General features: G+C 42.5%; 1 protein-coding gene across 1 annotated transcript in view; it reads left to right on the forward strand.

Annotated features, from left to right (window-relative positions):
* DAW1 (dynein assembly factor with WD repeats 1) overlaps positions 1-26,181 on the forward strand; it is a 56,777-nt gene that overhangs the window by 23,356 nt on the left and 7,240 nt on the right. Inside the window, exons 5-10 of the mRNA XM_056564536.1 lie at positions 3,437-3,559; positions 5,291-5,390; positions 12,106-12,213; positions 18,656-18,762; positions 20,650-20,752; positions 23,530-23,644. Coding sequence (XP_056420511.1) covers positions 3,437-3,559; positions 5,291-5,390; positions 12,106-12,213; positions 18,656-18,762; positions 20,650-20,752; positions 23,530-23,644 — 656 coding nt within the window. The remainder of the gene's footprint in view (positions 1-3,436; positions 3,560-5,290; positions 5,391-12,105; positions 12,214-18,655; positions 18,763-20,649; positions 20,753-23,529; positions 23,645-26,181) is intronic.

Raw genomic sequence — 26,181 nt, forward strand, 5'->3', positions numbered from 1 at the left:
GATAACACCTTGAAGGCTATTATACACTGTAGCATAAAGTAAGGAGGGTGAAGCAACAATTTAAAGAGGTTGTCCAGTGAAAGACAACTTATCCCTTATCCACAGCAGTCGGACCCCTGCAATCTACAGAGTGCCCAAGAAACCTGAGTATAGCATTCATGCATATTATGCACTATCATAAAAATGAAAGCAGCACATGCCATCTGCAGTATGCGCTCCTCTCAGGGAGCCGGGGTCCTGTTCCAGACATCAGGGGGGATACCCCGGATATAACACTTAACCCTATGCGGTGGTTACGTTTTCTTTCACTGTACAACCCCTTTAATGTATGAAGACACATCTGTGGAGAATATACATATGAAAATGTACTTTCCTCTGCCACATGGTTTCCTGGTAGACTATAAGAAGTAAGTGCCATTGTAAAACCATCCAACCACTTACTGTATGTATTTGGTGCTTTGTCTTGGTGAGAAAGGCTTAGTATAGTTGAAAAGGCTATAACCTACAAACCAGGACTATGTCAGATATCATATAACAACCACCTACAAAACTGACAGTAAAAAATCTAACTTTATTCAAAAGTTGCCTCAACAGTAAAAAAGACAAGGACCCCATCCCTAAAAACACCCCACCCTTAAAACACATACCCCAAACACAGGCAGGAAAAGCCATCAGAATATACCGCAACAAATGCCCAATGTGCGCCAATATTCTCAGTTGTACATAATGCAATGCTGTATGGATTTTCCAATTATAATTACCTGATTGCGACATTCCGGTATTCCGGTGTACACCCTGCCACAATCAGGTAATTATAATTGGTGAATCCAAACAGCGTTGCATTATGTACAACTGAGAATATTGGTGCACATTGGGCATTTGTTGCAGTATATTCTAAGGGGTCATTCCTGCCTGTGTTTGGGGTATATGTGTTTTAAGGGTGGGATGTTTTTAGGGGTGGGGTCCTTATCTTTTGTACTGTTGTGGCAACTTTTGAATAAAGTTTGATTTTCTACTGTCTGTTTTATAGGTGTTTGATAGTTGAAAAGGCTGCTGTGGCATGTGAAGGTTTATAATACCCTCAGAGGCAAACCAGTGTTTCTGGTGAATACCAATAATTACGGAGTTCAAGCATAATTATTGATATAGATTAGGAGCCTTTACTTGAGCACTGGGAACGTATCCAGTTGATTGTGCATTCAGAACTATTTTGTATTGAGCAGTCAGATAGGACGTAAACAATAGTAACTGGCCATAGTCTGCCCGCCATCTCCTCCCAAGTATTGCACAGCACTTCAGAATATACAGGGTATCACATAGTAACTTTACGTTACAATACATAGTAACAAACTATCCAACAGTTGAGGCAATGAGAGTGAAGGCCCTGCTGCAAGGAGGAAACGGGTAACACAAAACATAAAAAGTGCTACATCTGTACAGTGGTCCAATGCTCTTCATAATAATAGAGTAGTACACATAAAGGTGGATAAGACAGTCACCAGACAGTATCTGTTTAAGTATATATAAAACATTTATTGGGGTACAATGAGTGTAAAGGGCTACTTTGAGATGTTTTCTAGGAAAATGTCATAGTTAACCCTATAGCAACCTGTACTATAAACCAACAAAAGCTCTGTACAAGAGCAGCGACCGGAAGATATGACAACTGCAGCTCCGGGAAAGCTGGGGAAGGTAAGTATGCAGGCTTTTATTGGTTTATTGCATTTGGTGTCACAAAGTTAACTATGGGCTTTTCCTTAAACACCTCTTAGGCCCCATTTATACGGCAGAATATCTGCCTGGAAAATATCCGTAGACAACAATGCATTTCCAAGCAGATTCCGCAGAAAGAATTGACATGTCAGTTCTTTCTGCAAAGGCCAGAATCTGAATGTTTCCGTCGTGGAAATTCTGCTGTGTGCACAGTGCAGCAGAATCCCATTAAAAACAACAGGAGTCTGCTGCAATTGAATTCCCGCTGTGTGAATAGGGCCTTAAATATCAATCCTGTAAGGTCATGTGGATGTAAATATAGTCAATGACTAAAAATTTGTACAAAATTGGTACATAAAGTATTTTATAGGGATAGACCGATTATCGGTTTGGCCGATATTATCGGCCGATATTCACGATTTTGGACATTATTGGTATCGACAAATTACCTTACCGTTATGCCGATAATGCACCGACCCCCTGGCCAGACACCGCCGCCACCGCTGCCCCATTGCCTTCCCAATCCCCGGTTTTATAATTACCTGTTCACGGGGTCCATGCTACTTCTGGCTCCGGGATCCGCGCTACTTCTGGCTCCTGCGGCGTCCTGCGCTATTGCTGTGCGCTGCGCAATGACGAGAGACGTCCTCAACGCAACGCCACCGTCAGTGCGCACAGTGACAGCTCAAGACGCCGCCGGAGTCGGAAGTAGTGCGGACCCCGGAGCCAGAAGAAGCGCGGACCCCGGGAACAGGTAATTATAAAACCTGGGATGGGGAGCAGCAGCGGTGGTTGGACTCAGGACCGGCAGGGGGAGAGAAGCGGGTGGCGGCGGTGGTCTCTGGCTCCGCAAAAGCCGCTGCAGTTCATTAATAAAGCGCCCGCTTTAAATCATTGATCTGCAGCGGCTTCTGTGGAGCCGGGGGGGGGGGGGGGGGGAAATAGCTGATAACTTATACCGTAATATCAGTATACGTTATCAGCTATAGGCCTCAAAGTTCACTGATTATCGGTATCGGCCCTAAAAAATCAATATCGGTCGATCCCTAGTATTTTATTCAACATATTTTATGGTAATACAGCCATCCTTACATGGCATATAATCACTTTCCATTTAGGATAATAGTAATGCCTTCAGCCACAAAAAGAACTACTTTATTGAATGTAGAATTGGTTCCATTACTACCCTACACATGCAGATCAGCGGGTGAGCGATAACCAGTTTTCATTTCCTTCCTGCCTACAAAATGGAGAACGCTGTGGCTACATAAATTGCTTGTCTACTGCTGGGAACTTGTGAGATATAGTAGGGAGGGTGATATACCTCTACCAGGAGGCATATGGGGGGTATGAGACGACATCTCCAGGTACTAGCTGCTGTTTATTGACCATGCAGAAAATACATTTCAGCACATCCATTCTAGTGGATAAACATTGTTCACCTTACATTGTAATAACAGTATTTGTCTACTAGTTACAGGAACTATAGTATATTATTCCCGTATTTATGGAACAGCCCACACATTGATGTAGAAGACAAAAACCACAGCCTTAGGCTAGGGCTACACAACATATCTGCATGTCACAGTAACCCATAGACTTTGTAATACATTTGATGCAGCACAGTTGTGTCTCTGTGGAGACTGCTACAACTCCATTTATATGAAATACTCTGAGTTCTATGCAAAATAAATAAAGCCTAACCACATCTTCTTTTACTTAGTTTTATTACCGGAAGTTATGATCGCACATGTAAAGTCTGGGACACAGCGTCTGGAGAGGAGCTACATACCTTGGAAGGTCATCGAAATGTGGTCTATGCCATCCAGTTTAATAACCCCTATGGGTAAGAAAATGCATGGGGAAAAGTTTGGAACACTTAATATAATTATATCTGTATACTTGTAACATGCAGTCACCATATTGTGAGTAGCAGACTACGGCAACAAGTTAACTCAGGGATGCTGCGAAAAATACAGTGATAGCAACTGCCAACAATGGAGACTGCAGAAATTGCTGATAGCGAGTGTTGCGGCGCCTACAAACAACTGATCGGCCAGATTGGCTGGATGTCAGACCTCCAATGATCATGAGGATAGGTCATGGATAACCCTTTTTATGCATATGAAACAATGGATGCATATTTATGGAATAGAAAAAAAGTAACAATGCACATGTGCCTGCTTCAGCTTCTGTGCAAATTACGGTATTTTAGACTTCTGTACACGGTTGCAGACCAATTGTTATCAGTGCACCAAAAACGAGGAGAGAAAAGTAATTTTGTATCTACAGCTCCTATACAGATCTATTTGTCTGCAGATCTGTCCCCTGCTTCTGCAAGAAATTGGGCAGATCAAAGGGATTGATACTGCACAATCCAACTATACAGGTTTCTTTGTAGTCTGTAATTGTGAAGACCTGAAAATCTGTATAGAAGCTATAGACACAACAAAACTGTAGACTTTCTTTATTTTTTATTTTGCGTCATTATTTATTTTACCGTATATACTCGAATATAAGCCGACCCGAATAGAAGCCGAGGCCCCTAATTTCACCCCAAAAACTCGACTATAAGCCTAGGGTGGGAAATGCATCATCCCCCCCATGTAATCATCCAGACCCCCGTCATCATCCAGACCCCCGTCATCATCACCGCCTGTCAATCCCTTCATCAGTGGTCTTCAACCTGCAGACCTCCAGATGTTGAAAAACTACAACTCCCAGCATGCCCGGACAGCCATCGGCTGTCCGGGCATGCTGAGAGTTGTAGTTTTGAAACATCTGGAGGTCCGCAGGTTGAAGACCACTGCGGCCTTCGTCATCATCCAGACCCCCCCTTTAGTTTTCTTCTCACCTCCCCTCGGTGGGAAGGAAGGGTGAGCTGGTCCGGCCCACCTATGCTGCAGGGACCGTCCGGTGGGAGGGATAGTCGTTCCGGGCTGTCCATTTTCACCGGGAGGCCCTCTTCTCTGCTCCTGGCTGGCCCCGGGCTAGTGACGTTGTCTTGACGATGACGCACAGGGACGTTCATGCGCAGGTACGTCTGAAGACCACTGCGGCCTTAGTCATCATCCAGCCCCCCCCCCCCCTTTTGTTTTGTACTCACCTCCCCTCGGCGTGAAGTTAGGATGAGCTGGTCCGGGCCATCTATGCTGCAGGGACCGTCCGGTAGGAGTTGTAGTTTTGCAACATCTGGAGGTCGGCAGGTTGAAGACCACTGAGAAGGGATTGACAGGCGGAGAGTTCACTCGAGTATAAGCCGAGGGGGGCGTTTTCGGCATGAAAAATCGTGCTGAAAAACTCGGCTTATACTCGAATATATACAGTATATGATTTGAAGCAGTGCAAAAATTTGATTCTAAAATTTGTTCTGGCCCTCAGCCAAATAGTTAGCAAGAGACAAATTGTTCACTGTAATCTACACATCTACATATTGTAGGAGCATACGTGTTCTAGTCTACCTCTAGAAAACATAGGTATTAGATATAGGAGCTTTTATGTCTTCTTAAGTGTTTACCTAAAAGTTTATTTAAAAAAAATAATGTAAAGAGAGTAAAATCTCCACTTTTTCAACCAGAGATAAAATTGCCACTGGATCTTTTGATAAGACCTGCAAGTTATGGAGTGCTGAGACTGGGAAATGTTATCACACCTTCAAGGGACACACGGCAGAAATAGTAAGTGTTTTATAGTGATCCCTAAATGTACTTTTGCTTTCTTACACGTGCATTGTATCCCAATCATTTCTTGTACCACAGAAAAGTGATATGAACACAGGGATAATATTCTTAATCATATAAAACAGAGGACAATATTATTCCTTATAATACAGACCCCAGATGCTGCTGCAGAATCTCTTTGAAGGTACAGTACAAACCGTGGCTGCAGTGCCAGACATGTTGAACTACAGACAACCTCTGTGCCTGATAGACCCCATTGACTTATAATGGGGTCTATCGTTTGGCGATACGAATAGCGCACCGTGATGCAGAACAGAACGATCAATGGAGTCTGTGAATGGAGCCTTAAACAGTAGTGTGAACAGAGCTTTAATGTAGCCATATCGGAGTCAATCACAAAAGTGTCAGCTACCGTGCTGCTCTGCATTGCCATCCAGTACCACCAAAGGTTATAGGCACAGTGGAAGAGATTTATCCAAAGCTGTGTAGAGGAAGATTGGTGCAGTTGCCCATAGCAACCAAACAGATCGCTTTTTTCATTTTTAAAAAGGCCACTAAAAAAATGAAAGAAGCGATCTGATTGGTTGCTATGAGCCACTGCACCACTTTTCCTCTACACAAGTGCCAACCTCAATGTGCTCCAACGTACATCAGCTTCCGCTTTTCCAGTTGCTTACATACAACTGTTTCTATAAATAGAAATAAACATTTTTATTACAAATATAATTGGTGAAGACATGAAATTCGTGAGTCAATAAAATCTTTCCCTATTCAAAGACATTTACCTCAAGCTTTTTTAAGAAAGCCTTTGAGTCACGGTAAAGATCTGACAGAATATCCCCAGGAATCGTGAAGCAGGTCTTTTCTTTATTACTGAGCTGTCTGTAAGAGTCCCCTGAGCCAATGCGTGTTACACACACTGAAGTCATATCATAGCCTTTTTTTCCTTCTTTCGCCATATATTTCCAGTATTGATTTTAATATACCTTGTAATTAATTCCCAAATACCATACACATATTGACCATCTATTCAGTTTTATTAAATGGCTATATTAATGTTTTCTCAATTTGGGAAACCAATGTACTTTCCATAAGTGGCAGTAACTTGTATTTACTGTATAGGAACTGAAATTTGTCTCACATTTTACCTTTGATATGGAGGTACTTGAGCTAAGATATTAAAGAGGCTGTCCAAGATTTTAAGAAGTAAAACTAGCTGCAAAAAAAAAAAAAAAAAGAAGAAAAACAACATAAAATAAAAAAGAACCATTACTCTCATTTATAATTCATATGCTCCAGCAGTCCCCAATGATCTTTTTTTTCTGGAGTGATGACATGTGATATATCCACATGACCATTTTATCTAGTCACTGGACTCAGCAGTAATGCTGGCATGTATAACATATTTTCCCTGAAACTGGCTTCAGCCATCATGTGCTAGAATGGAGCATCATTGCCCCATACTGGCAGGGACCACTAAGAGCATAGCTGCTGGAGCAATGGGGGATTTACAGAGTAACTGATAGGCTGTTCACCCGCACTAAACCCAATTTTAACATGAGTGGTCAATTACTTTAGTTGGTCTGGTATTGCCAGAGTTATGTCCATTTATTCTTCTTTTGGTATTGCGCTGCTGTGTGCATCGGAGGCAGGGAGCTGGCCTGCCATACTCCCCTGCCTTCTTAATATTCCTGGCCCATTATGAATATGCAGATGTATTCATCTCGCGTCTCTAGAACGTAAGGACCTGCTGGCGCCTGCGCTCTGCCCTCCTGCGCTCTGCCCTCCTGAGCTCTGCCCTCCTGCGCTCTGCCCTCCTGCGCTCTGCCCTCCTGCGCTCTGCCCTCCTGAGCTCTGCCCTCCTGCGCTCTGCCCTCCTGAGCTCTGCCCTCCTGCGCTCTTCCCTCCTGTGCTCTACCCTCCTGCTCTCTGCTCTCCTGCGCTCTGCTCAGAGAGCTCACATGCCCCTGTCATGAATATGCTAATGTATTCACTCTCACGTCACTAGGATGTGAGAGCTTTTTGACATATTCATGACAGGGGCGGGCAGATTGGGGAATATTAAGGAGGCAAAGGCAGCAGGGCAGTTCACTGCGTCCATTGTGCACAGCAGAAGAATATATAAACTCTGACAATACTTGACCAATTAAGTGACCAATTATTGTAATGCTGTTCACCTGCACTATTACCCAGTATATTGGGTTTAATGCAGGTGAACAGGCTGTCAGGGTACTCCATTGGCCAGTGTTCGGAACACGCCCCCTCCCATAGACTTGCATTGAGGGGGCATGGCCTGAAGGCACAAGAGGGCGTGGCCGACCCCCGCAGCGCGCACATAGCATTCGGAACTAAATGTCTCTGTAGGCGGCTAAGAATTTTTTTAATAGATGATATAATAATAATAAATAATAATAATGATAATAAATAATGGTTATTTTTTTTTATTTTTTTATAATATCTTCTACATCTAGTTTAATTTCTTACAACCCCATAAGGAATAACCTAAATCTGATAATCCCTAGTATAGATTCATAGAGGTAAACTGAATTATCTTGCAGTACATGTGAAATGCTCTAAGGACTCAGAAGGTTGTACGGTATTACAGTTCTGAGTCATATTGGTACAGAGGTGAAGAAAAAAACTGTTCTGATCCCAATAAAAATGGATTCCGAGTCCGGAGTAATGTTCAAATCCAAAGTTTACTTGTTTATTTACAGTACAATAAAATATTAAAAGAACCAATGATGCGTTTTTAGGATGGACACCGCCTTTCCCAGATCTGAGAAAGGGGGAGTGCACCCCAATTTATTACTTGCGCAAAACAAATTTTTGCGCAAGTCTACTCTTGTGACCAGCTGGAGTAGGCATGTGTGTGATCTTTTTACCCTTTTTTTTCCATGATCCAGGGGCCTCCTGTCACTTGCACAAAGTAATGTACGCAACATAATACATTTTGCCTAGAAACTGTAAAAACCCTGCACTTTGATTTTATTTCTATCCTTCTGCCTTTGTACCTTTCTTTTTATTACCTTGATATCCTCTTGGAACCCCTCCAACTCATCTTCACTAAGATCATCAAGATTTTTGGAAGTCTCTGTAGGCGGCTGTGAATTTTTTTTTAGCGTTTTGCTCATATTAATACCAAAATATTGAACGTTTGCAAGAATATTTTTCAACACTTCTTTATAAATATCTGATTTAGATTTTAGGTGCACTTTACAACTTATATGTTCCTAATGTCATTTTGGCTCCCACAAAGCACCTTAAAGGGGTACTCCGCTGCTCAGCGTTTAGAACAAACTGTTCTGAATCCTGGAGCTGGCGCCAGCAGCTCGTGAGGTTATAGCCTCGCCCCTCATGACGTCCTGCCCCGCCCCCTTAATGCAAGTCTATGGGAGGGGGCGTGACGATAGTCACGCCCCCTCCCATAGACTTGCATTAAGGGGGTGGAACATGACGTCATGAGTTTGTTCCAAACGCTGAGCATCGGAGTACCCCTTTAAATTCATTTACACATTACTGGTAACTAAAATAATAATAATAATAATAATAAAAATGTGTGCTGTGTTGTTAATCGTTTCCATTCAGAATCCATCATTTCCGCACATTACGTATGCATTGGGCTGAATGGGCTAATTCTGGAGCTTATTTCAGGCCTATTAGTGCTCTATGGCATCACTGCTCACCAGGATGGAAAATGATTCTAAGAGTATTACATTCCAATGCTTATTCCATAGAAGAGATTGTAGTGTTAGAAGATTAACTCACCTCGGTAAGATGCCTAGACACTCTGGGAGTACATAAGAGGATTAGGAGAGTGCTCAGCCTGAGTACAGTACAGTTTATGTATAATAATAGGGCTGATATCAAAAGGCGTATTGACTATGACAATTTACTCAATTCCTACTCTCCTTCTACAACCGGAGGTTGGAATAATAAAAAAGACATCAACTTTGCTGTCATGCAAAACGCCATTGGTTTTTTTTTTGGCTTAGTTTTTCATGCACAACCCCAGAGTGATTTCCCTATACAACCAAAATGATCATGATGCACTTTCCATCTAATATGTCTGCAGTAGGTGTAAAGCATCTTTTACAATCTAAGAGCTCATACAATCTACGAAAAAAAAGTACTACTGGACACAATATATCTTTATAAAGATATATCATTTATCATTTTATTAAATCAAAAAAAAAGGTTGCGGCACACAATCTAAAATAAATCATTGGATAAGGATATGCAACAATAAATGTGTAAAGAAGTCAATATCCTTTAAAGAAGCACTCTGGTTTTTTTTTTTTTTTGCCTATACCATGCACACTCACCATCGCTAGTCCTACAGCACCATCTGTTTTATTCCAGCACAGCTGCAGCTATGCGGTTTATTACTGTAACTGAGTCATGTGACCACAGCTTGACCCACAGAATAATCACAGTGCTTAAAGGGGTACTCCGGTGGAAAACTTTTTAAAATCAACTGGTGCCAGAAAGTTAAACAGATTTGTAAATTACTTCTATTAAAAAATCTTAATCCTTCCAGTACTTATTAGCTGCTGAATACTACAGAGGAAATTCTTTTCTTTTTGGAACACAGAGCTCTCTGCTGACATCACGAGCACAGTGCTCTTTGCTGACATCTCTGTCCATTTTAAGAACTGTCCAGAGTAGAAGAAAATCCCCATAGAAAACATATGCTGCTCTGGACAGTTCCTAAAATGGACAGAGATGTCAGCAGAGAGCACTGTGCTCGTGATGTCGGCAGACAGCTCTGTGTTTCAAAAAGAAATCTGTGTTCCAAATCTGTTTAACTTTCTAGCACCAGTTGATTTAAAAAAATAAAAATAAAGTTTTCCACCAGAGTTCCCCTTTAATATATCAGGGGAAGTGGTCTGTCCTGGGTCAGCTGACATCCTGTGAACTACCTATCAGATCCCCTCCATGAAGCTCACCGATTCCTCCCCTCCAAGCTCTATCTGTATACTCCTGCAGCTATCTTTATGCGATCAGGATATATAGTAGTTGTTATACACCTCCTCTGAGGCTGTGTACACTCATTGGGTATTTTTTGTTTTTTTGTGATTTTTCAAAATGGTGCAAAAATTGTGCTATCTTAACTCAGTTGTGCAAAACACTGTAAAAAGTGTCATATTTTCCCCGGATTTTTAGAAAATGGCAACAAAGCCTGACAAAACGCGGTTAAAATTCAACATGTGAACAAGGCCTAAAGACTGTTGATTTGGTTCCTGAACTCTTCGGCTTTTCGATAACATCACTCACATCTGATGGGAAAAGAAATTTCACATGTTGCAGCAGTGGCTCCTATTAGGGCCAATATACACTACGGAAATTCCATCGATGGATCCGTACCGGCCGGAATCAGGCTGGAACTCCAATGTTTTTTTTTTTGTTGCAAAAATGCCGTAAAAAAATGCCAATTTTCCTGCACAGCGTTTTTTCAGTGAAAAAAACCCCGCGTCCAGATGTTAGCTGCAAGTCAATAGTAAACTGCAAAATGCCAGATTCAGTTTGGCGTTTTTTTAAATACTTTTGGCGTTTTTCAGCAATTTCAGGCTCAGAGGCTGAATTTTCAAATCGCCAAAGGGGCCAGAAAAGGCAAATTCCACACAAAGGTAAAAACGCCAGAAAAAAAGCCAAAATGCAGGGAAAAAATGTGGCAGTTTTTCTGGCGTTTTTTCTGGCCTTTTTATGCCACAAAAATCGCAGGACAAAAATCTCAGTGGAGTACTAGCCTCAGGGTTCATTTTGCACGGATTTTTTTTTTTTGTGTGTGGAAATTAAAGGGGTTATCCAGGAAATTTTTTTTTTAATATAACAACTGGCTCCCGAAAGTTAAACAGATTTGTAAATTATTTCTATTAAAAAATCTTAATCCTTTCAGTATTTATGAGCTTCTGAAGTTAAGGTTGTTCTTTTCTGTCTAAGTGCTCTCTGATGACATGTGTCTTGGGAAACGCCCAGTTTAGAAGCAAATCCCCATAGCAAACCTCTTCTAAACTGGGCGTTTCCCGAGACACGTGTCATCAGAGAACACTGAGTCAGAAAAGAACAACCTTAACTTCAGAAGCTCATAAGTACTGAAAGGATTAAGATTTTTTAATAGAAGTAATTTACAAATCTGTTTAACTTTCTGGAGCCAGTTGATATATGAAAAAAAGTTTTTTCCTGGAATACCCCTTTAACCCCTACAATCCAAAGTCCTATTCACATGGTGCTTTTCTGTGTAGAATTCCTTCAAAAGAATGTTTGTTCTTTGGTCGGAAGCCGGCCCCTTATAGTAGAACTTCAGTATTGTGCGCTGAACACCAGGTTAATGGGAAAATTCTGAGTGAAAAACCCGTAGTGTGTTTGGCCCATTAGAGTACCATGCTGGAATTCAGTGAGCTCTTTAGAACGACCCCTTCTTTCACAAAAATTGGTAATAATCATTTTTTGGGGAAACCTACCGTAAGTAAGTATTCTTTAGTGCTGGTTATTGTACATCGACCTCTTCGATAGTGAATATGAAATGCTGTGTTTTCCCTACCAGGGTGCCTCCAACTGTTGCAAAACTACAAATCCCAGCATGCCCGGACAGCCTTTGGCTGTCCGGGCATGCTGGGAGTTGTAGTTTTGCAACAGCCGGAGGCACCCTGGTTGGAAAACACCAATGTGATCTGTTTCCATGATATACAACCTTCTTTTTGTTTTCCAGGTTTGCCTTGCATTTAACCCTCAAAGTAGTCTGGTCGCCACCGGAAGCATGGACACTACAGCGAGACTGTGGGACATAAAGAGCGGAGAAGAGGCACTTACCTTAACCGTAAGTCCAGTGGTGAATTGGCAGCCATATTTCCTGACACATAATGGTCCAGTCTGGACTAAAATGATGTATTTCAGGACACACTGACATTGGCCCTTATTTACTAAGAGTGTTGTGTAGGTTTCTTTGTGGGGTTTAATTCCCTACAATTTATTTTCCACGGTATTTACTAAGGTTTCCCTACATTTTCCACTTTTCCCTACACTTTGCTTTTCTGATCTGTAGGGTTTCCCTCAGCTCAAATCCACCACATTTTCTGTGGAAACCTTAGTAAATATGTTGGGTTTTTGTGAAAATGTCGGGAACACGCCCCTTTTCAGTGACCGCGCCCCTTTCCCCAATGGCCATTCCCCTTTTTCGGATCTTCTCAGTAAAATGGAGAGTTAGGGTACGTTCACACGCGCGGGTTTTCCGCTGCGTATTTGAAAGTGGGCGGGCTCTTCTCGGCTGTCCGCAGCAGATTTTCCGCTGCAGAATTTCCGCTGCGGAAAATCCGCCACAGTCCCTACTGACTTCAATGGGGCTTGCGGCCGATTTTCCGCAGTGTACATTCCGCCGTGGAAAATCTGCTGCGGACAGCCGAGAAGAGCCCGCCCACTTTCAAATACGCAGGGGAAAACCCGCTAAAAAATCCGTACCCTTAGTCAGGTTTTTTTCAATTCTGGCGCACATTCTGGCGCAGACAGAATTTCTGTCGCAATGCATCAGAATCTCTCGCACAACCCCACAAAACATGTTGGGTTTGCAATAGTAAATGAGGGCCATTGTGTACAGAGTTTTTATTATTCCGAAGCGCTTTTCATTATTTACAGCCTCGATTTCAGCTGCATAAAACAACGTCTTTACTTCTGTTCTCTCCTCTGAAGTGTTATTTAGGTGAAGGTTCTCTAGCCGAACACCCACTCCCCCCAATGTGACTGCAGAGATCAACATCTGAGATACATTTATCTTAAATCCGTTTGTTCCGTGTTGAGTGCTCTGGCCAGAAGAGCAATTAAACGTAGTTTCTGTGTTTTGCGCGGTACTTTATGGGCACTGTATCTTGGCAACACACGCTGGGTTCACAGATTTGTCACATTAACTCTGTTGCAGACTGTATTCCAGAGCTATACATTTACATTGCGAACAATGGCAGTATAAATAGTTATACAGAGCTGTGATAATGTATCAAGTGACATCTGGACATCCTTTACATGAAATATTAAAAAAATTGTAGAAATAAGTTAAAGAAGCCTTCCCATTTGCATAATTAAAAAAAGTATTCTGGGAATATTGAGGGACATTTATCAATGTTTGCTTATGTATTCCTTTTTTAGTAATTTTTTCCTTACTTTTTTTTTGCTTATGTGCGACTTATTTATTAACTGCTTTCAGCCTGTTGATAATTTTCTTTCAAGTAATCAATTTTTCCTTTTTTACTTTGGTAGTAGCTTTTTCTGCTCCATGTTTGAGCTGGAGTAAATTTTGTCAATTTTTTACCTTTTTGCGCAATTGCGACTGTCGCAGTTGATAAATACCCGACTAAAGCAAAGACATTTTGAAAAATGTACTACGTAAGCAAGTTTGAATTTTCTTGCTTTTCTTGTTCTTCATGCAACTTGTCGCACGAAAACACACGTAGTCGCAGTTGCGCCAGAATTTTTTGACAATTATAGTAAAGAAAACCTGACTAAACCCGTTGATAAATGTCCATCATTGTTTTTTTTTATTTTTTATTTTTATTCTGTTCAACAGGAATGCATTACAATTACAACCAGTAAAAAAAAAAAAAAAATTATTGAACAAGTCACCATTTTTCTAACGAAATATATTTCCAAAGGTGCTATTGGCATGAAATTGTCACCAGATGCTGTTAAAGGGGTACTCCCGTGGAAAACTTTTTTTTTTTTTTAAATCAACAGGTGCCAGAAAGTTAGACAGATTTGTAAATCACTTCTATTAAAAAATCTTAAATCTTAAAAAATCCAAAAAAGAAATGCATTTCCTCTGATGTCATGACCACAGTGCTCTCTGCTGACCTCTGCTGTCCATTTTAGGAACTGTCCAGAGCAGCATATGTTTGCTATGGGGATTTTCTCCTGCTCTGGACAGTTCCTAAAATGGACAGCAGAGGTCAGCAGAGAGCACTGTGGTCATAACCTCAGAGGAAATGCATTTCTTTTTTGGATTTCTCTTTTGTATACAGCCCCAAAAAAGTACTGGAAGGATTAAGATTTTTCAATAGAAGTGATTTACAAATCTGTTTAACTTTCTGTCACCAGTTGATTTAAAAAAAGAAAAGTTTTCCACGAGAATACCCCTTTAACAACCCAAGTAACCCATTCATACAAAGAAACCAAAACAAATAAGCTCAGAAATTAAAGGGGTACTCCGCTGAAAATATCTTATCTCCTATACATCTTATCCCCTATCCTCAGTGGCTGGACCCCTGCAATCCCCTGTCATTTGGTGCCCGGAGCAAACTCTGCTCCATGCCCAATGACTGGCGATGCAAGCCGCCACGCCTCCTCCCATAGACATGAGGAGGCGTGGATGGGGATAGCATGTTGTCAGTGGAGTACCCCTTTTAAAAGTTATGTGTAATAATGTGAAATTACACAGGGAAAAAGTATTGAACACACTAACTGATATTTACCGTATTTTTCGTCCTATAGGACGCACCGGCGTATAAGACGCACCCAATTTATAGGTGCAAAATCTAAAAAAATAAAGATTTTGAACCCAATAGTGGTCTTCAACCTGCAGACCTCCAGATGTTGCAAAACTACAACTCCCAGCATGCCCGGACAGCCGTTGGCTGTCCGGGCATGCTGGGAGTTGTAGTTTTGCAACATCTGGAGGTCCGCAGATTGAAGACCACTGCATAGGAGGTAATACTCGCGTGTCCCCGCCGCTCCGGACCCGTCACCGCTGCCCTGGATGTCGCTCCATCGCTGTCCCTGTCGCTCCGGAACGTCTCTGCTGCCGGCCGGGTATCCTCGCTCTCCGTCGCCACCATCACGTCGTTACGCACGCCGACCCACATACGTGACGGTGTGATGACGAGGAAGGAGAGCGCCGGCCATACAGGGGATCCCTGAACGGAGAAGACACCGAGGAGGCAGGTAAGGCCCCTCCCGGTGTCCTGTAAGCACTAGCCCGGCTATTCAGTCGGGCTGTTCGGGACCGCCACGGTGAAATCGCAGCGGTCCCGAACAGCCCGACTGCACAGCCGGGTTAGTGTCACTTTCCCTTCAAACGCGGCGGTCAGCTTTGATTGCCGCGTCTGAAGGGTTAATACAGGGCATCACCGCAATCGGTGATGTCCTGTATTAGCCGCGGGTCCCGGCCGTTGATGGCCACAGGGACCGCCGCGATAGGGGTGTATTCGCCGTATAAGACGCACCGACTTTTTCCCCCCAGTTTTGGGGAAGAAAAAGTGCGTCTTATATGGTGAAAAATACGGTATTTAATACTTTGTATAAAAGCCTCTGTTGGTAATGATGGCTTCAGGACACCTCCTGTATGGAACAACTAGTGGGATGTGCTACTCTTGTGGGATTTTGGCCCATTCTTACAAACAGTCTACAAATCTTGAAAGTTCCATGGACCTCTTCTGTGAATCATGATCTTCAGTTCTTTCCATAGAGGTTCAATGTGATATAAGTCTGGGCCATTCTCCCAGCTTTATTTTATCTTTTTTTAAACCATTTGAGAGTTTCCTTGGCTGTGTGTTTGGGATCAATGCTGAAATGTCCGCCCTGGTTTCACCTTCATCATCCTGGTAGGCAGCAGATTTTTGTCAAGAATGTCTCATGACATCCAAACAGTTCCATTTTGCTTTCATCTGACTGCACTATGAGGGGAATTTACTAAGTTGTGTGGGCTATAGTTAATTTTTTATTTTTTTTTTGCGTGTTTTTTTTCGTGACTCCGCCAAATTTATTAAATGGTCGCAGGGCATTTGTAAAATTTCGTGGAGGATACACATTTTCTGAAATTTCACTCTTCAAATACACCAAAAAGCTACACTAGGTCTGGGCTGGTGTAGAATTGAGACTTTATGGTCGGTTTTATGACTTTTTTTGCAAACGTCACAGTTGATAAATTCATTACCACTGCACAAGACTAACCCTTAACAGCTGGCCTGTACACTCTTTGTAAAAAAAAAAAAAAGTGTAAATCGAAAAGGTGCAAAAATAGCCTTAGATGCAGCGCTGCGCTTAAATAGAGACAAATCTACACACAAAAATTATTGAGCTTCACCATGCTTTTTATTCAGCAATGGAGTCTTGTGTAGTGAGCGTGGATACAGGTCATGGCGCGGAGTACATTACTTACTGTTTTCATTGAGATAACAGTACCTGCTAATTCCAGGTCTTTTTGAAGCTCTCCACAAGTGTCCTTGGCTCATGGATTCTGATTATTCTTCTCACTCCTATGTCAGAAACCTTGGTCGAGGGAAACGTATGGTGAAATGATTGTCTTTCCACTTCTGTATTCTGGCCCTAGCAGTGCTCACTGGAACATTCAGAAGCTTAGACATGTAGCAATTAGGTTGTGAAGGTCTTGAGACAGCTCTTTGCTTTTCCCCATCATGAGATGTGTCTTGTGTGACACTTTGGCAATGAGACCTTTTTGTACACCATTATTTAGGATTGAACCAGCTGATATTTATTTGCACTGACAAGGGGCTGGATTGCTTTTTCTTTACTGATAGATTTCTGCTGTTGTCTTGGCTTTCCAGGCCTTTTTGCAGTTATCTTTCTTCATGTGTTCTACTTTTTCTTCATGTGTAATTTCACATTATTACACATAACTGTATTTGAGCTTATTTGTTTTTGCTCCTTTGTATGGATGGATTACTTGGGTTTTTACCAACATCTGGTGAAAAATTCATGTCAATAGCACCCTTGAAAATATATATACATGACCCCTTGCCCAAGATATAAGTGCTTACTCTGACATTCATTGTGTGCCTTGCATTAACGGATTGTCACAGGTGGGGTCTCTCAAGGGGGCAGGAACAGGCCGAGCAAGCACTACCTTCAAACTTGTGCCTGTACATGATGTCACCTTTTAAAAATTTGTAGATGCTGGGCTAAGTTTTGGAATCAGCCTTTTGCCCCTGCATGCATCTATACTGAGTGACACCTCCTACATGCAGGGCAGCCCAAAATACATGACCTTTTTTTTTTATATAGCCATGTACTTAACCACTGAGATATACAGCCTTTGACTTAAAGACTGTGATTGAGTATTAAAAGTGGTCCAGTAAGGGGATGAAAGACCCCACTACCAAACTTTCCTTTCATCCCTTAAAAAATCCCGGACTGATAACAGGGCTTACCATATTTCGCAGCAAGCTAAGTCCTGCCAGGCTTTTCAACTATTTCTGGATTCCTTAAATGTCACCCAACGTTTTCCTGTAACCTGGTGTCGACATATGACAGGCATTTATACAGCAATTGCCGACGACCATTCCTGTCACTGTCTACATAGCTATGTATATATACATATACAGTATGTACTGTATTTACAATGGATTAGGATATATACCGGTATAAAAGTTTATTCCATTATTCTATAGACATAAGCAGGAAGTCAGGCTAAGAATAATTTGCTGACCATTGTTAGACTGGCACTGACGCTTTGTGAAACATTGATCTGTTTTAAGGAATTGGCATTTTGGTAGGTGTAGACAGCACATGTCGTTTCTATCTATTTTCTCCATATTTAACCCTAACGTTTTAAATAGATGTTGACATTCACAGTAAAGTACCTCGATTCTAATGTTACTTTATCATAAATTTTGACTATGTTTCTGTTTATAATAAGCTTTAGAGATGCGATGAACGTTTTTTAAAATCCATACAGAATAAGGACAACAACCAAGGTATTATTAAAAAAACTAGTGTTATCATAAGGCTGGGTTCACATCACGTTTTCTCCCATACGGGAGCGCATACGGCAGGGTGGGAGCTGAAACCTTGCGCTCCCGTATGCCTTTCTATATGCTCCCGTATGTAATTCAATTCAATGAGCCGCCCGGAGTGAAACCTTCGGTCCGGTCGGCTCATTTTTGCACTGTATTTGCTTTTTCCCCAGACCTAAAACTGTGGTCAACCACAATTTTAGGTCTGGTTGTAGAAAGGCATACGGGAGCGCAAGGTTTCAGCTCCCCCTGCCGTATTCGCTCCCGTATGGGAGAAAACGTGATGTGAACCCAGCCTTACAGAGCTTTCAAAGTGGATTCCTATTTCACTTTATTTTATTACAAGCATCAGCTGAAATCATTTTTCCAGAGAGTAACCACTGAACAATGTAATAAATCTACGTAAACACACCTTATATATGTTCTATATGAAGTCTGTGTAACTGAGATGCCGGCATTGCTTAAAATTAATACATCTCTTTTTTACACGGCTCTTTTAATATTTTGCTCCTTTCATTTTATCTCCAGGGACACTCTGCAGAAATAATTTCTTTGTCATTTAACACAATTGGCGACCGACTGATCACAGGCTCCTTTGATCATACGGTGTCTGTATGGGACATTCCTTCTGGCAGGTACAGTTCTCTGTGGACAGCATTTCAATTACACTATATGTAATAATGGGTTGTAGAAAGGGAGATACTTCTGTGACATAGGCAATATTGCTTGAGCAGTAGGGTTTTTACTGGACCGTAATACATTAGTTATAACTGTTGGTAAAATTATATGTGTGTCTTTGAAACTGCCAACTTACAAAGTGACAGACACCACCACTCCTACCGATAGGCTGTGTCTCGTATTGCAGCTTAGTCCCTTTTATTAAGTAGGGTGGTCTGCAGTACCAGACTTATCCCAAATATAAGTATGGCCATGATTCTGTGGGAAAAGGCAGACCGCCTTTTTTTTTCCTTACAAACCCTGGGCAACCCTGTTAAAGGGGTTGTGCGGTGCCCTGCAGTTCGGAGCTCCGCTCACAGCGTCCGGAAGTTCATTACTCCGAACGCTGTGTGCGGGCTTCCGTGTTCGCAGCCACCGGGCGTGACGTCACGCCCGGCCCCTTCGTGATGTCTCACCCGCCCCCTCGTGACGTCTCGCCCGCCACCTCAATGAAAGTCTATGGGAAGGGGGCGCGACCGCTGTCACGCCCCCTTCCCATAGACTTTGGTAGAGGGGGCGGGGGTGCCGCCACGAGGGGGCGGGCGAGACGTCACGAAGGGGCCGGGCGTGACGTCACGCCCGGCGGCTGCGAACACGGAAGCCCGCACACAGTGTTTGGAGTAATGAACTTCCGGACGCTGTGAGCGGAGCTCCGAACTGCGGGGCAGAGCACAACCCATTTAAAGATGGTTTCCAAGGTTGCTAGGGATGCAACTGAATCTGACAACCCAATAGAAGAGACTGTGGTGGTTAAAAAATAAAAACTTTAAGACAAGCTGATATGCATCTGGAAGCTGCTCATTCCTCAACTTTGACTGAATTAAACTATTGGTACATGCCCTTATCATCTCTCACTTGGACTACTGCAATAACCTCTTCTGTGACCTTCCATCAAACACTTGTGTTCCCCTCCAATCCATCCTCAACTCTGCTGCCCAACTAATCCAACTCTCCCCTTGCTCCTCCTCTGCCTCTCCCTCTGACAATCCCTTCACTGTCTACCCATTGCCCAACAAATCTAGTGTAAACTGTTAACCATGACATACAAAGCTGTCCACAACCTTTTCCCTCCAAACATCTCTGACCTGATCTCCTGATACCTACCCACATGTAATCTTCAATCCTTTCAAGATTTCTGACTGTGCTTCCCCTCTTCTGCACTTCACACAACCGCCTTCAAGACTTCTCCCGTCTTTCCCCCATACATTGGAACAGGCCACCGCCATCAGCCCACAATCTACAATAACCCAGTCATCCACTGGGATCATCCACTTCCCTATCTCCTTACAAATGTCTAGCTATCTCCTTCACTTACTGTCTTCCTCCCCTACTCTTGTCAGGAACAAAGGGGAGAGGAGCCAGGATAAATTCCAACTTGTTTATTTAAGACCAAGATGCAACGTGTTTCGCTGCGCATGCGCAGCGAAATGCGTTGCATCTTGGTCTTAAATAAACAATTTGGATTTTATCCTGGCTCCTCTCCCCTTTGTTCCTGGTCAGCGCCCACGCATTTCCACCTGTGGCTGAAGTTACTTGTTTCTACCTACCTTGATATCTGGGAAGGCTGCAGATCTGACCATGTGTCCTCTCTCCTTTCTTTCTTTCTTTCTTTCTTTCTTTCTTTCTTTCTTTCTTTCTTTCTCTCTCTCTCTCTCTTTCTCTCTCTCTCTTTCTCTCTCTCCTTTTCTCTCTCTCTCTCTCTCTCTCTCTCTCTCTCTCTCTCTCTCTCTCTCTCTTGCTTTAATCACTGTTTTATAATCTTTCTTGTTAATTTTTCTTTCACTCTATTTTTTACTTGTGCACAGGAAAGTTCACACCCTCATCGGTCATCGAGGAGAGATCAGCAGTGCACAGTTCAACTGGGACTGTTCTCTAGTTGCTACCGCCTCGATGGATAAGACCTGCAGGGTAAGGGGATTTATCTTTCTGCACTTGTTGTTATATACATCTTGATAGAAATGACAGCCATAGACATAATGGTAAAAAAACTGCTGTTTCTGGAGAATTTCCTACACTATATCCACTGACTAAATGGCTGTTGACATGGATTTGCATCTTGTGATATTTTCAGTTCGGTGTTGAGGTTACTTTGTTGTCATTCTTATTGTTATTGCTTCAGATCTCAGTGTACCTGTCCCAGCGACATAACTTATAAATAAATAAAATGTAATATCTTGTGCATATCTGATGTGTTTACTGGCATGAGAACACTTCTGGAATCAGAATTACTTTTTTATGCTCTGGAGAGGAAGTAAAGACAATTTCCAACTAGCATTTTATTGTTTTTATTGTGCTTACCACCATATAACGACAGGCACATACCCATTTGGATTTACCAGAATCAAGTGCAAACCCATTTTTAAAGGATGAACTCCAGGATTCTGGAGCTAGCGTCTTTTCCAAAACCAGCCCCAATCGTGTCCATTGAGTGGGGATAAAATACAATACCAGAAGATTCGGATGAGGTAGAATGGCACTGCCATATTTTTCTAATCCCATACAACCCCCTATAATGATATTTGTTATCTGAGTAATAATTCTCATTGAGATTCAATCACACTTCAAACAGAAATCAGATTTTGAACTCCTAATAGAACTTGTGGACGGATTGAGGCTACATTATGTGATATCATGAAGCTTTAAAAGTTCACTTAATTTACAGCAAAATTCAATTTTAGTCTGTTCACGGCTCTGAAGTAACAAGACTGAAAATTGGAATTCTTACTGAGATTTCAATCAATACTAATAATAACTATATTGACTACATTCCTGGTGAGGATGGTAATTTATGAGTCCTGGCGATAAGGTTGCTGTGAATGAAGTAAATTCCAGGTAATGTATTTTAACATGTATTTCAATGAGCTTGTACTAATGCCTCTTATGCCAAAACAAAAACGACATTTTTTGCATATTCTATAAATGGCGGGGAAAAGGCATATTGTAGGTAGAAGTTGGCATTAACCTTTCTAAGTCTTTCCACTTATATATTATGTGTTTTTCCTTAATAAAGGGGTTGTCTTCTCTATGACAATCTCATTCAGATGAATATCTGTCCATCTAATAGAGGGAGGGCTCAGGTCTTCTAGAACAGCAGAACAGTAGCTGCTTTAGCAAATCTGCACTTCACAAAGTCATAACAAGTAAACACAGTGATGTCATAGTACAGAGATAATGCACACAGTGATATCACAACACAGGGATTATAGCAACAACCCTGTGCCCGGTGAGGATTGGAGGCGTGGCCAGCACGGCCTCCAAACCTCACTGTGCACACGTGGGCTGCTGCCAGGTTGCCCTGTGTGTCTGCTCTTAGAAGAATACGCAGCACATTTCCCGCTGGGCAGCCAATTTTGCGCATCGTGAAATACGCTGTGTATATGCTACATTTAACCCTACCTTAAATATGCTCCCACTCTCTTTGTATTACACTTGTTCCATTATATTCCCACCAATTACATTTAGGTAAACTCTTATCAATACAGCTATTCTGACTGGTATTTATCCTACAGTGGTGTAAATGCCATTTTTACTTATAATTCTTTTATCTCTTTGGTAAAGATGCAGAAATACAACCATGGGCTCTGATGGGATCAGTTCTTTTCCTGCTGATACTATCCCAATTTATATTTAATGACATTTCCCCAATGTATTGTACAAATAGGTCAGCACTTTTCTATTTGGATACTTAAAAACCCAATAAAAACTATTTGAAAAGAATCAGTTTTACTTTCTGCTAAGCAGAAAGGTATTTGACATGTCATCCTTTAAAGGGGTATTCCAGTGGAAAACAATTTTTTTTAAATTTTTTTTAATCTCCACAGGAAGTTCTTTTCTTTTTGAAATTTCTGTCTGACCACAGTGCTCTCTGCTGACACCTCTGTCCATGTCATGAACTGTAAAATACTTCTGTTAAAAAAATCTTAATCCTTCCAGTACTTATCAGCTGCTGTATACTACAGAGGAAGTTGAATTGTTCTTTTCTGTCTGACCACAGTGCTCTCTGCTGACACCTCTGTTTGTGTCAGGAACTATCCAGAGCAGGAACAATTCCCCATAGCAAACCGATCATGCTCTGGACATTTCCTGACATGGACAGAGGTGTCAGCAGAGAGCACTGTGGTCAGACAGAAAAGAAATTCAAAAAGAAAAAAACTTCCTCTGTAGTAAACAGCAGCTGATAAGTACTGGAAGTCAACTTAACTTTCTGGCACCAGTTGATTTGAAAAAAAATTTCTGCCAGAGTACCCCTTTTGTCGTAGTATTTTGACTTCCATCACAAATCAGCTACAATATCCAGTCCAGGTTTTGCAATACATAAGTGTAGTGACCCGAACTGACATCCTCATAGATCGGATAAAGTCTAATAGCTGTAGTACGGGTGCAGAAATACACTGGTATCAGTGAGAAACTGACCACAGGGTGAAATCCGCCTGTATCTGCATGTAACCGATATGAATATTACAGCAGATTTCCTGTGGATTCACCACAAATCCTGTAGCAGAAAGACACCACTATGTCAATTCATAGTCTTATGATATTGTATAGATGAATTACATATCTTGGTTCTTTCTGTCTCTTAAGTAAAACATTTTATATTCTTTGCCAAAGTTTTGACTTTGGAATTTTTTTATATTGTATGTTGGGTTTCCATTATTGCAACTATTGACTTTCTGTTTTATTTATAGCTCTGGGATGCATTGAGTGGAAAATGTGTGGCAACCCTGACTGGTCATGAAGATGAGGTTCTGGATGTTGCATTTGACTCCACAGGACAGCTGGTTGCCACTGCCTCAGCTGATGGTAAGGTCCATTTAGTGTCCTGGGGGTCCTTAAAGGGGTACTCCGGTGGTATATTTGTCATTTTCACTGTTCCACATGTCGCAGAGCAGTCTGCTAACCTGTAATATTTGCTATGGTCTCTGCTGTCCTTGCTGCTGCGTTTTTTTTTTTTTTTTCTATAGTTAGCCCTTTGTTTACCTCTCTGTCTTCCTGTCTTTTGGTGTGTGGGAACTACATTTCCCATGAGATCTTGCGTCGGCTTTTTTTTTTTTTAAGGGCTGATGCTTCTCCAGAAGGTACGCCCTTATGGGCAGTTTTTTTTTCTGTAGTCATGCCCCTGTTTGTATGTAGAATTCAGCCCCTTTTTTTTCCCTAGTTGGTTCCGCCCTTGTGTGATGTTTATGTGGGCGGCATCGTGATACTCACATGCTGGGTAGACTAACTTGCTAGCTGTGTTGTTGCTGTTGCATTGACCTGATACCATGGGGGAAACAGCGGCTGACAGTTAACTCCTTCCCCGCCCTGGGGACCGTGCGCACGGCCCCTATGCCGGGGAAGGGGTTAACTATCAGCCGCAGTGCTATCATGATTCCCCCCCACGGGCGCATTGACAGCTATTCACCCCGTCCCTGCACATCCCTCGGCCGCGTCAGGGGGTGGGGGGAGGGGCCGACTGTGCCAAGTCGCTCTGATTGGCTGCCGGCCAACCAAACATTACACTGTGAAAACAGCAAAGTACATCCAATCAACCAAGAAACTGCAGCAAGGGCATTCCTGGGCAGGAGCCACCGAACAGAGCCATGAATATTCATGAGCGGGGTTCGGCTGGGCAAAAAAATAGAGGAAGGAGACCCTTACGTCACAAACGCAACATGGCCGCCGGCAGGGAAAAAAAAGTGGTCGCCAGCACATGGACTTCCTGCATAAACAAAAGGTACATTTTTAATAAATGCAAAGTAGCTAGAAAAACGCAGCCAGAGGCATAGGAATGACCCTAAAGAAACTAAACTATGCCAAAAAAAAACACCATAGCCGGAGTACCCCTTTAAGGTGCTCTTACTTGTGGTGCTAGCGGCCAACACATGCGTTCCTGAATATGAAGTGGCACCTGGACTTCCTACATTAATCAGTGGTAGGTCCCTGTACAATTATCAGTGAATTGCAATGCTCGTGGCCACAGCTAGCCATTGCAATTGCGGGCTGCACATGGACTTGCTACTGCTTAAAGGGGTACTCTGCCCCTAGACATCTTATCCCCTATCTAAAGGATAGGGGATAAGATGTCTGATCATGGGGGTCCCGCTGCTGGGACCCCCGTGATCTATGTGCAGAACCCAGCGTTCTTTTAGAATGCTGGGGGGGGGTCGTGACATCCCTCGTGACGTCACACCACACCCCCTCAATGCAAGTCTATGGGAGGGGGTGTGGCGGCCGCCACGCCCCCTCCCATAGACTTGCATTGAGGGTGTGTGGTGTGATGTCACTAGGGGGCATGGCTGTGAAGTCACGACCCCCGCCACCTGCTCCAAGCATTCGGAACAAAATATTTAGAACGCTGGGGCAGCGGAGTACCCCTTTAAAGAAGCAAATTAATGTGCTGTCGACAATTCAGGAGCTCACATGACAGCCGTGGCTAGTAGCGCTGCGTGTAAGAGCACCCTTATGCCTCACATACAGGGGTATTCCTGTATCCTGATTTTAGCATCTTGGTCTCCTCCAGACAGTTTTTGGCTGCCTGAAGCGGAGATATTACTCAATTTGCCTATCTCCTATTGAGTTTAATAGGAGTCGCATAAATGTGGTAGCCCTGTAAGCTATTTCTGATTAGTTTATAGGGGCTGTTAACTCACGCTAATCCTTTTATGGCAAAAGTTTGTTCCCTTCTGAAAGACCCCACTCTATAACTGCGAGCCACTGCAAAGCGAAGCTCTCGCTCTGGAGATTGCATGCTAGCTGCAACGACTGCATGTGGTCAGTATAGCAGCTTCTTTATTGCTGACCTTCAGTCATCCCCCTTTTATCAGTTCACAATAAAGGGAGCTGCCTCAGGGGAAGTGCCTCCATGTCCATATTTATGCAATGTGCACACCCATCTACAGGTTTATTCTTTGTGATCTTGGCAATGTACGATATAGTAAGATGCTATGACTTTCAAGAACAAGCTAAAAATACACCCGATACGTGCAACTGGAGCAGCGTTCTTATCTCATTGAGCCAGAATGTACTTTGTCCAACATATATCATTGGGACAACAAGCCCACAAACATTATCATGCAACTAAATAGCTGAGTCCTGTGCATAGAAGGGGATTGGAATATAATATAAGAGTTCCAAGGCTGTATATAATACTTATGCTAATACTCAGAGGCAAAATATATTTATGATCAGCGTCAAAGTAAAGTGCAGAGAAAACATTTTTAAGATGGACAGATGGGCTCAAACCGATCTTACTATGTGTGGCGCAAACCCAACACCCATCACCCCAAGGAGACCATTCCCACAGCGAAGCATAGTGGTGGCAGCATCATGCTGGGGATCTTGTTTATTAGCAGTGACTG

The sequence above is a fragment of the Hyla sarda genome, chromosome 3 (assembly GCF_029499605.1).
Source record: "Hyla sarda isolate aHylSar1 chromosome 3, aHylSar1.hap1, whole genome shotgun sequence".
NCBI lineage: Eukaryota > Metazoa > Chordata > Amphibia > Anura > Hylidae > Hyla > Hyla sarda.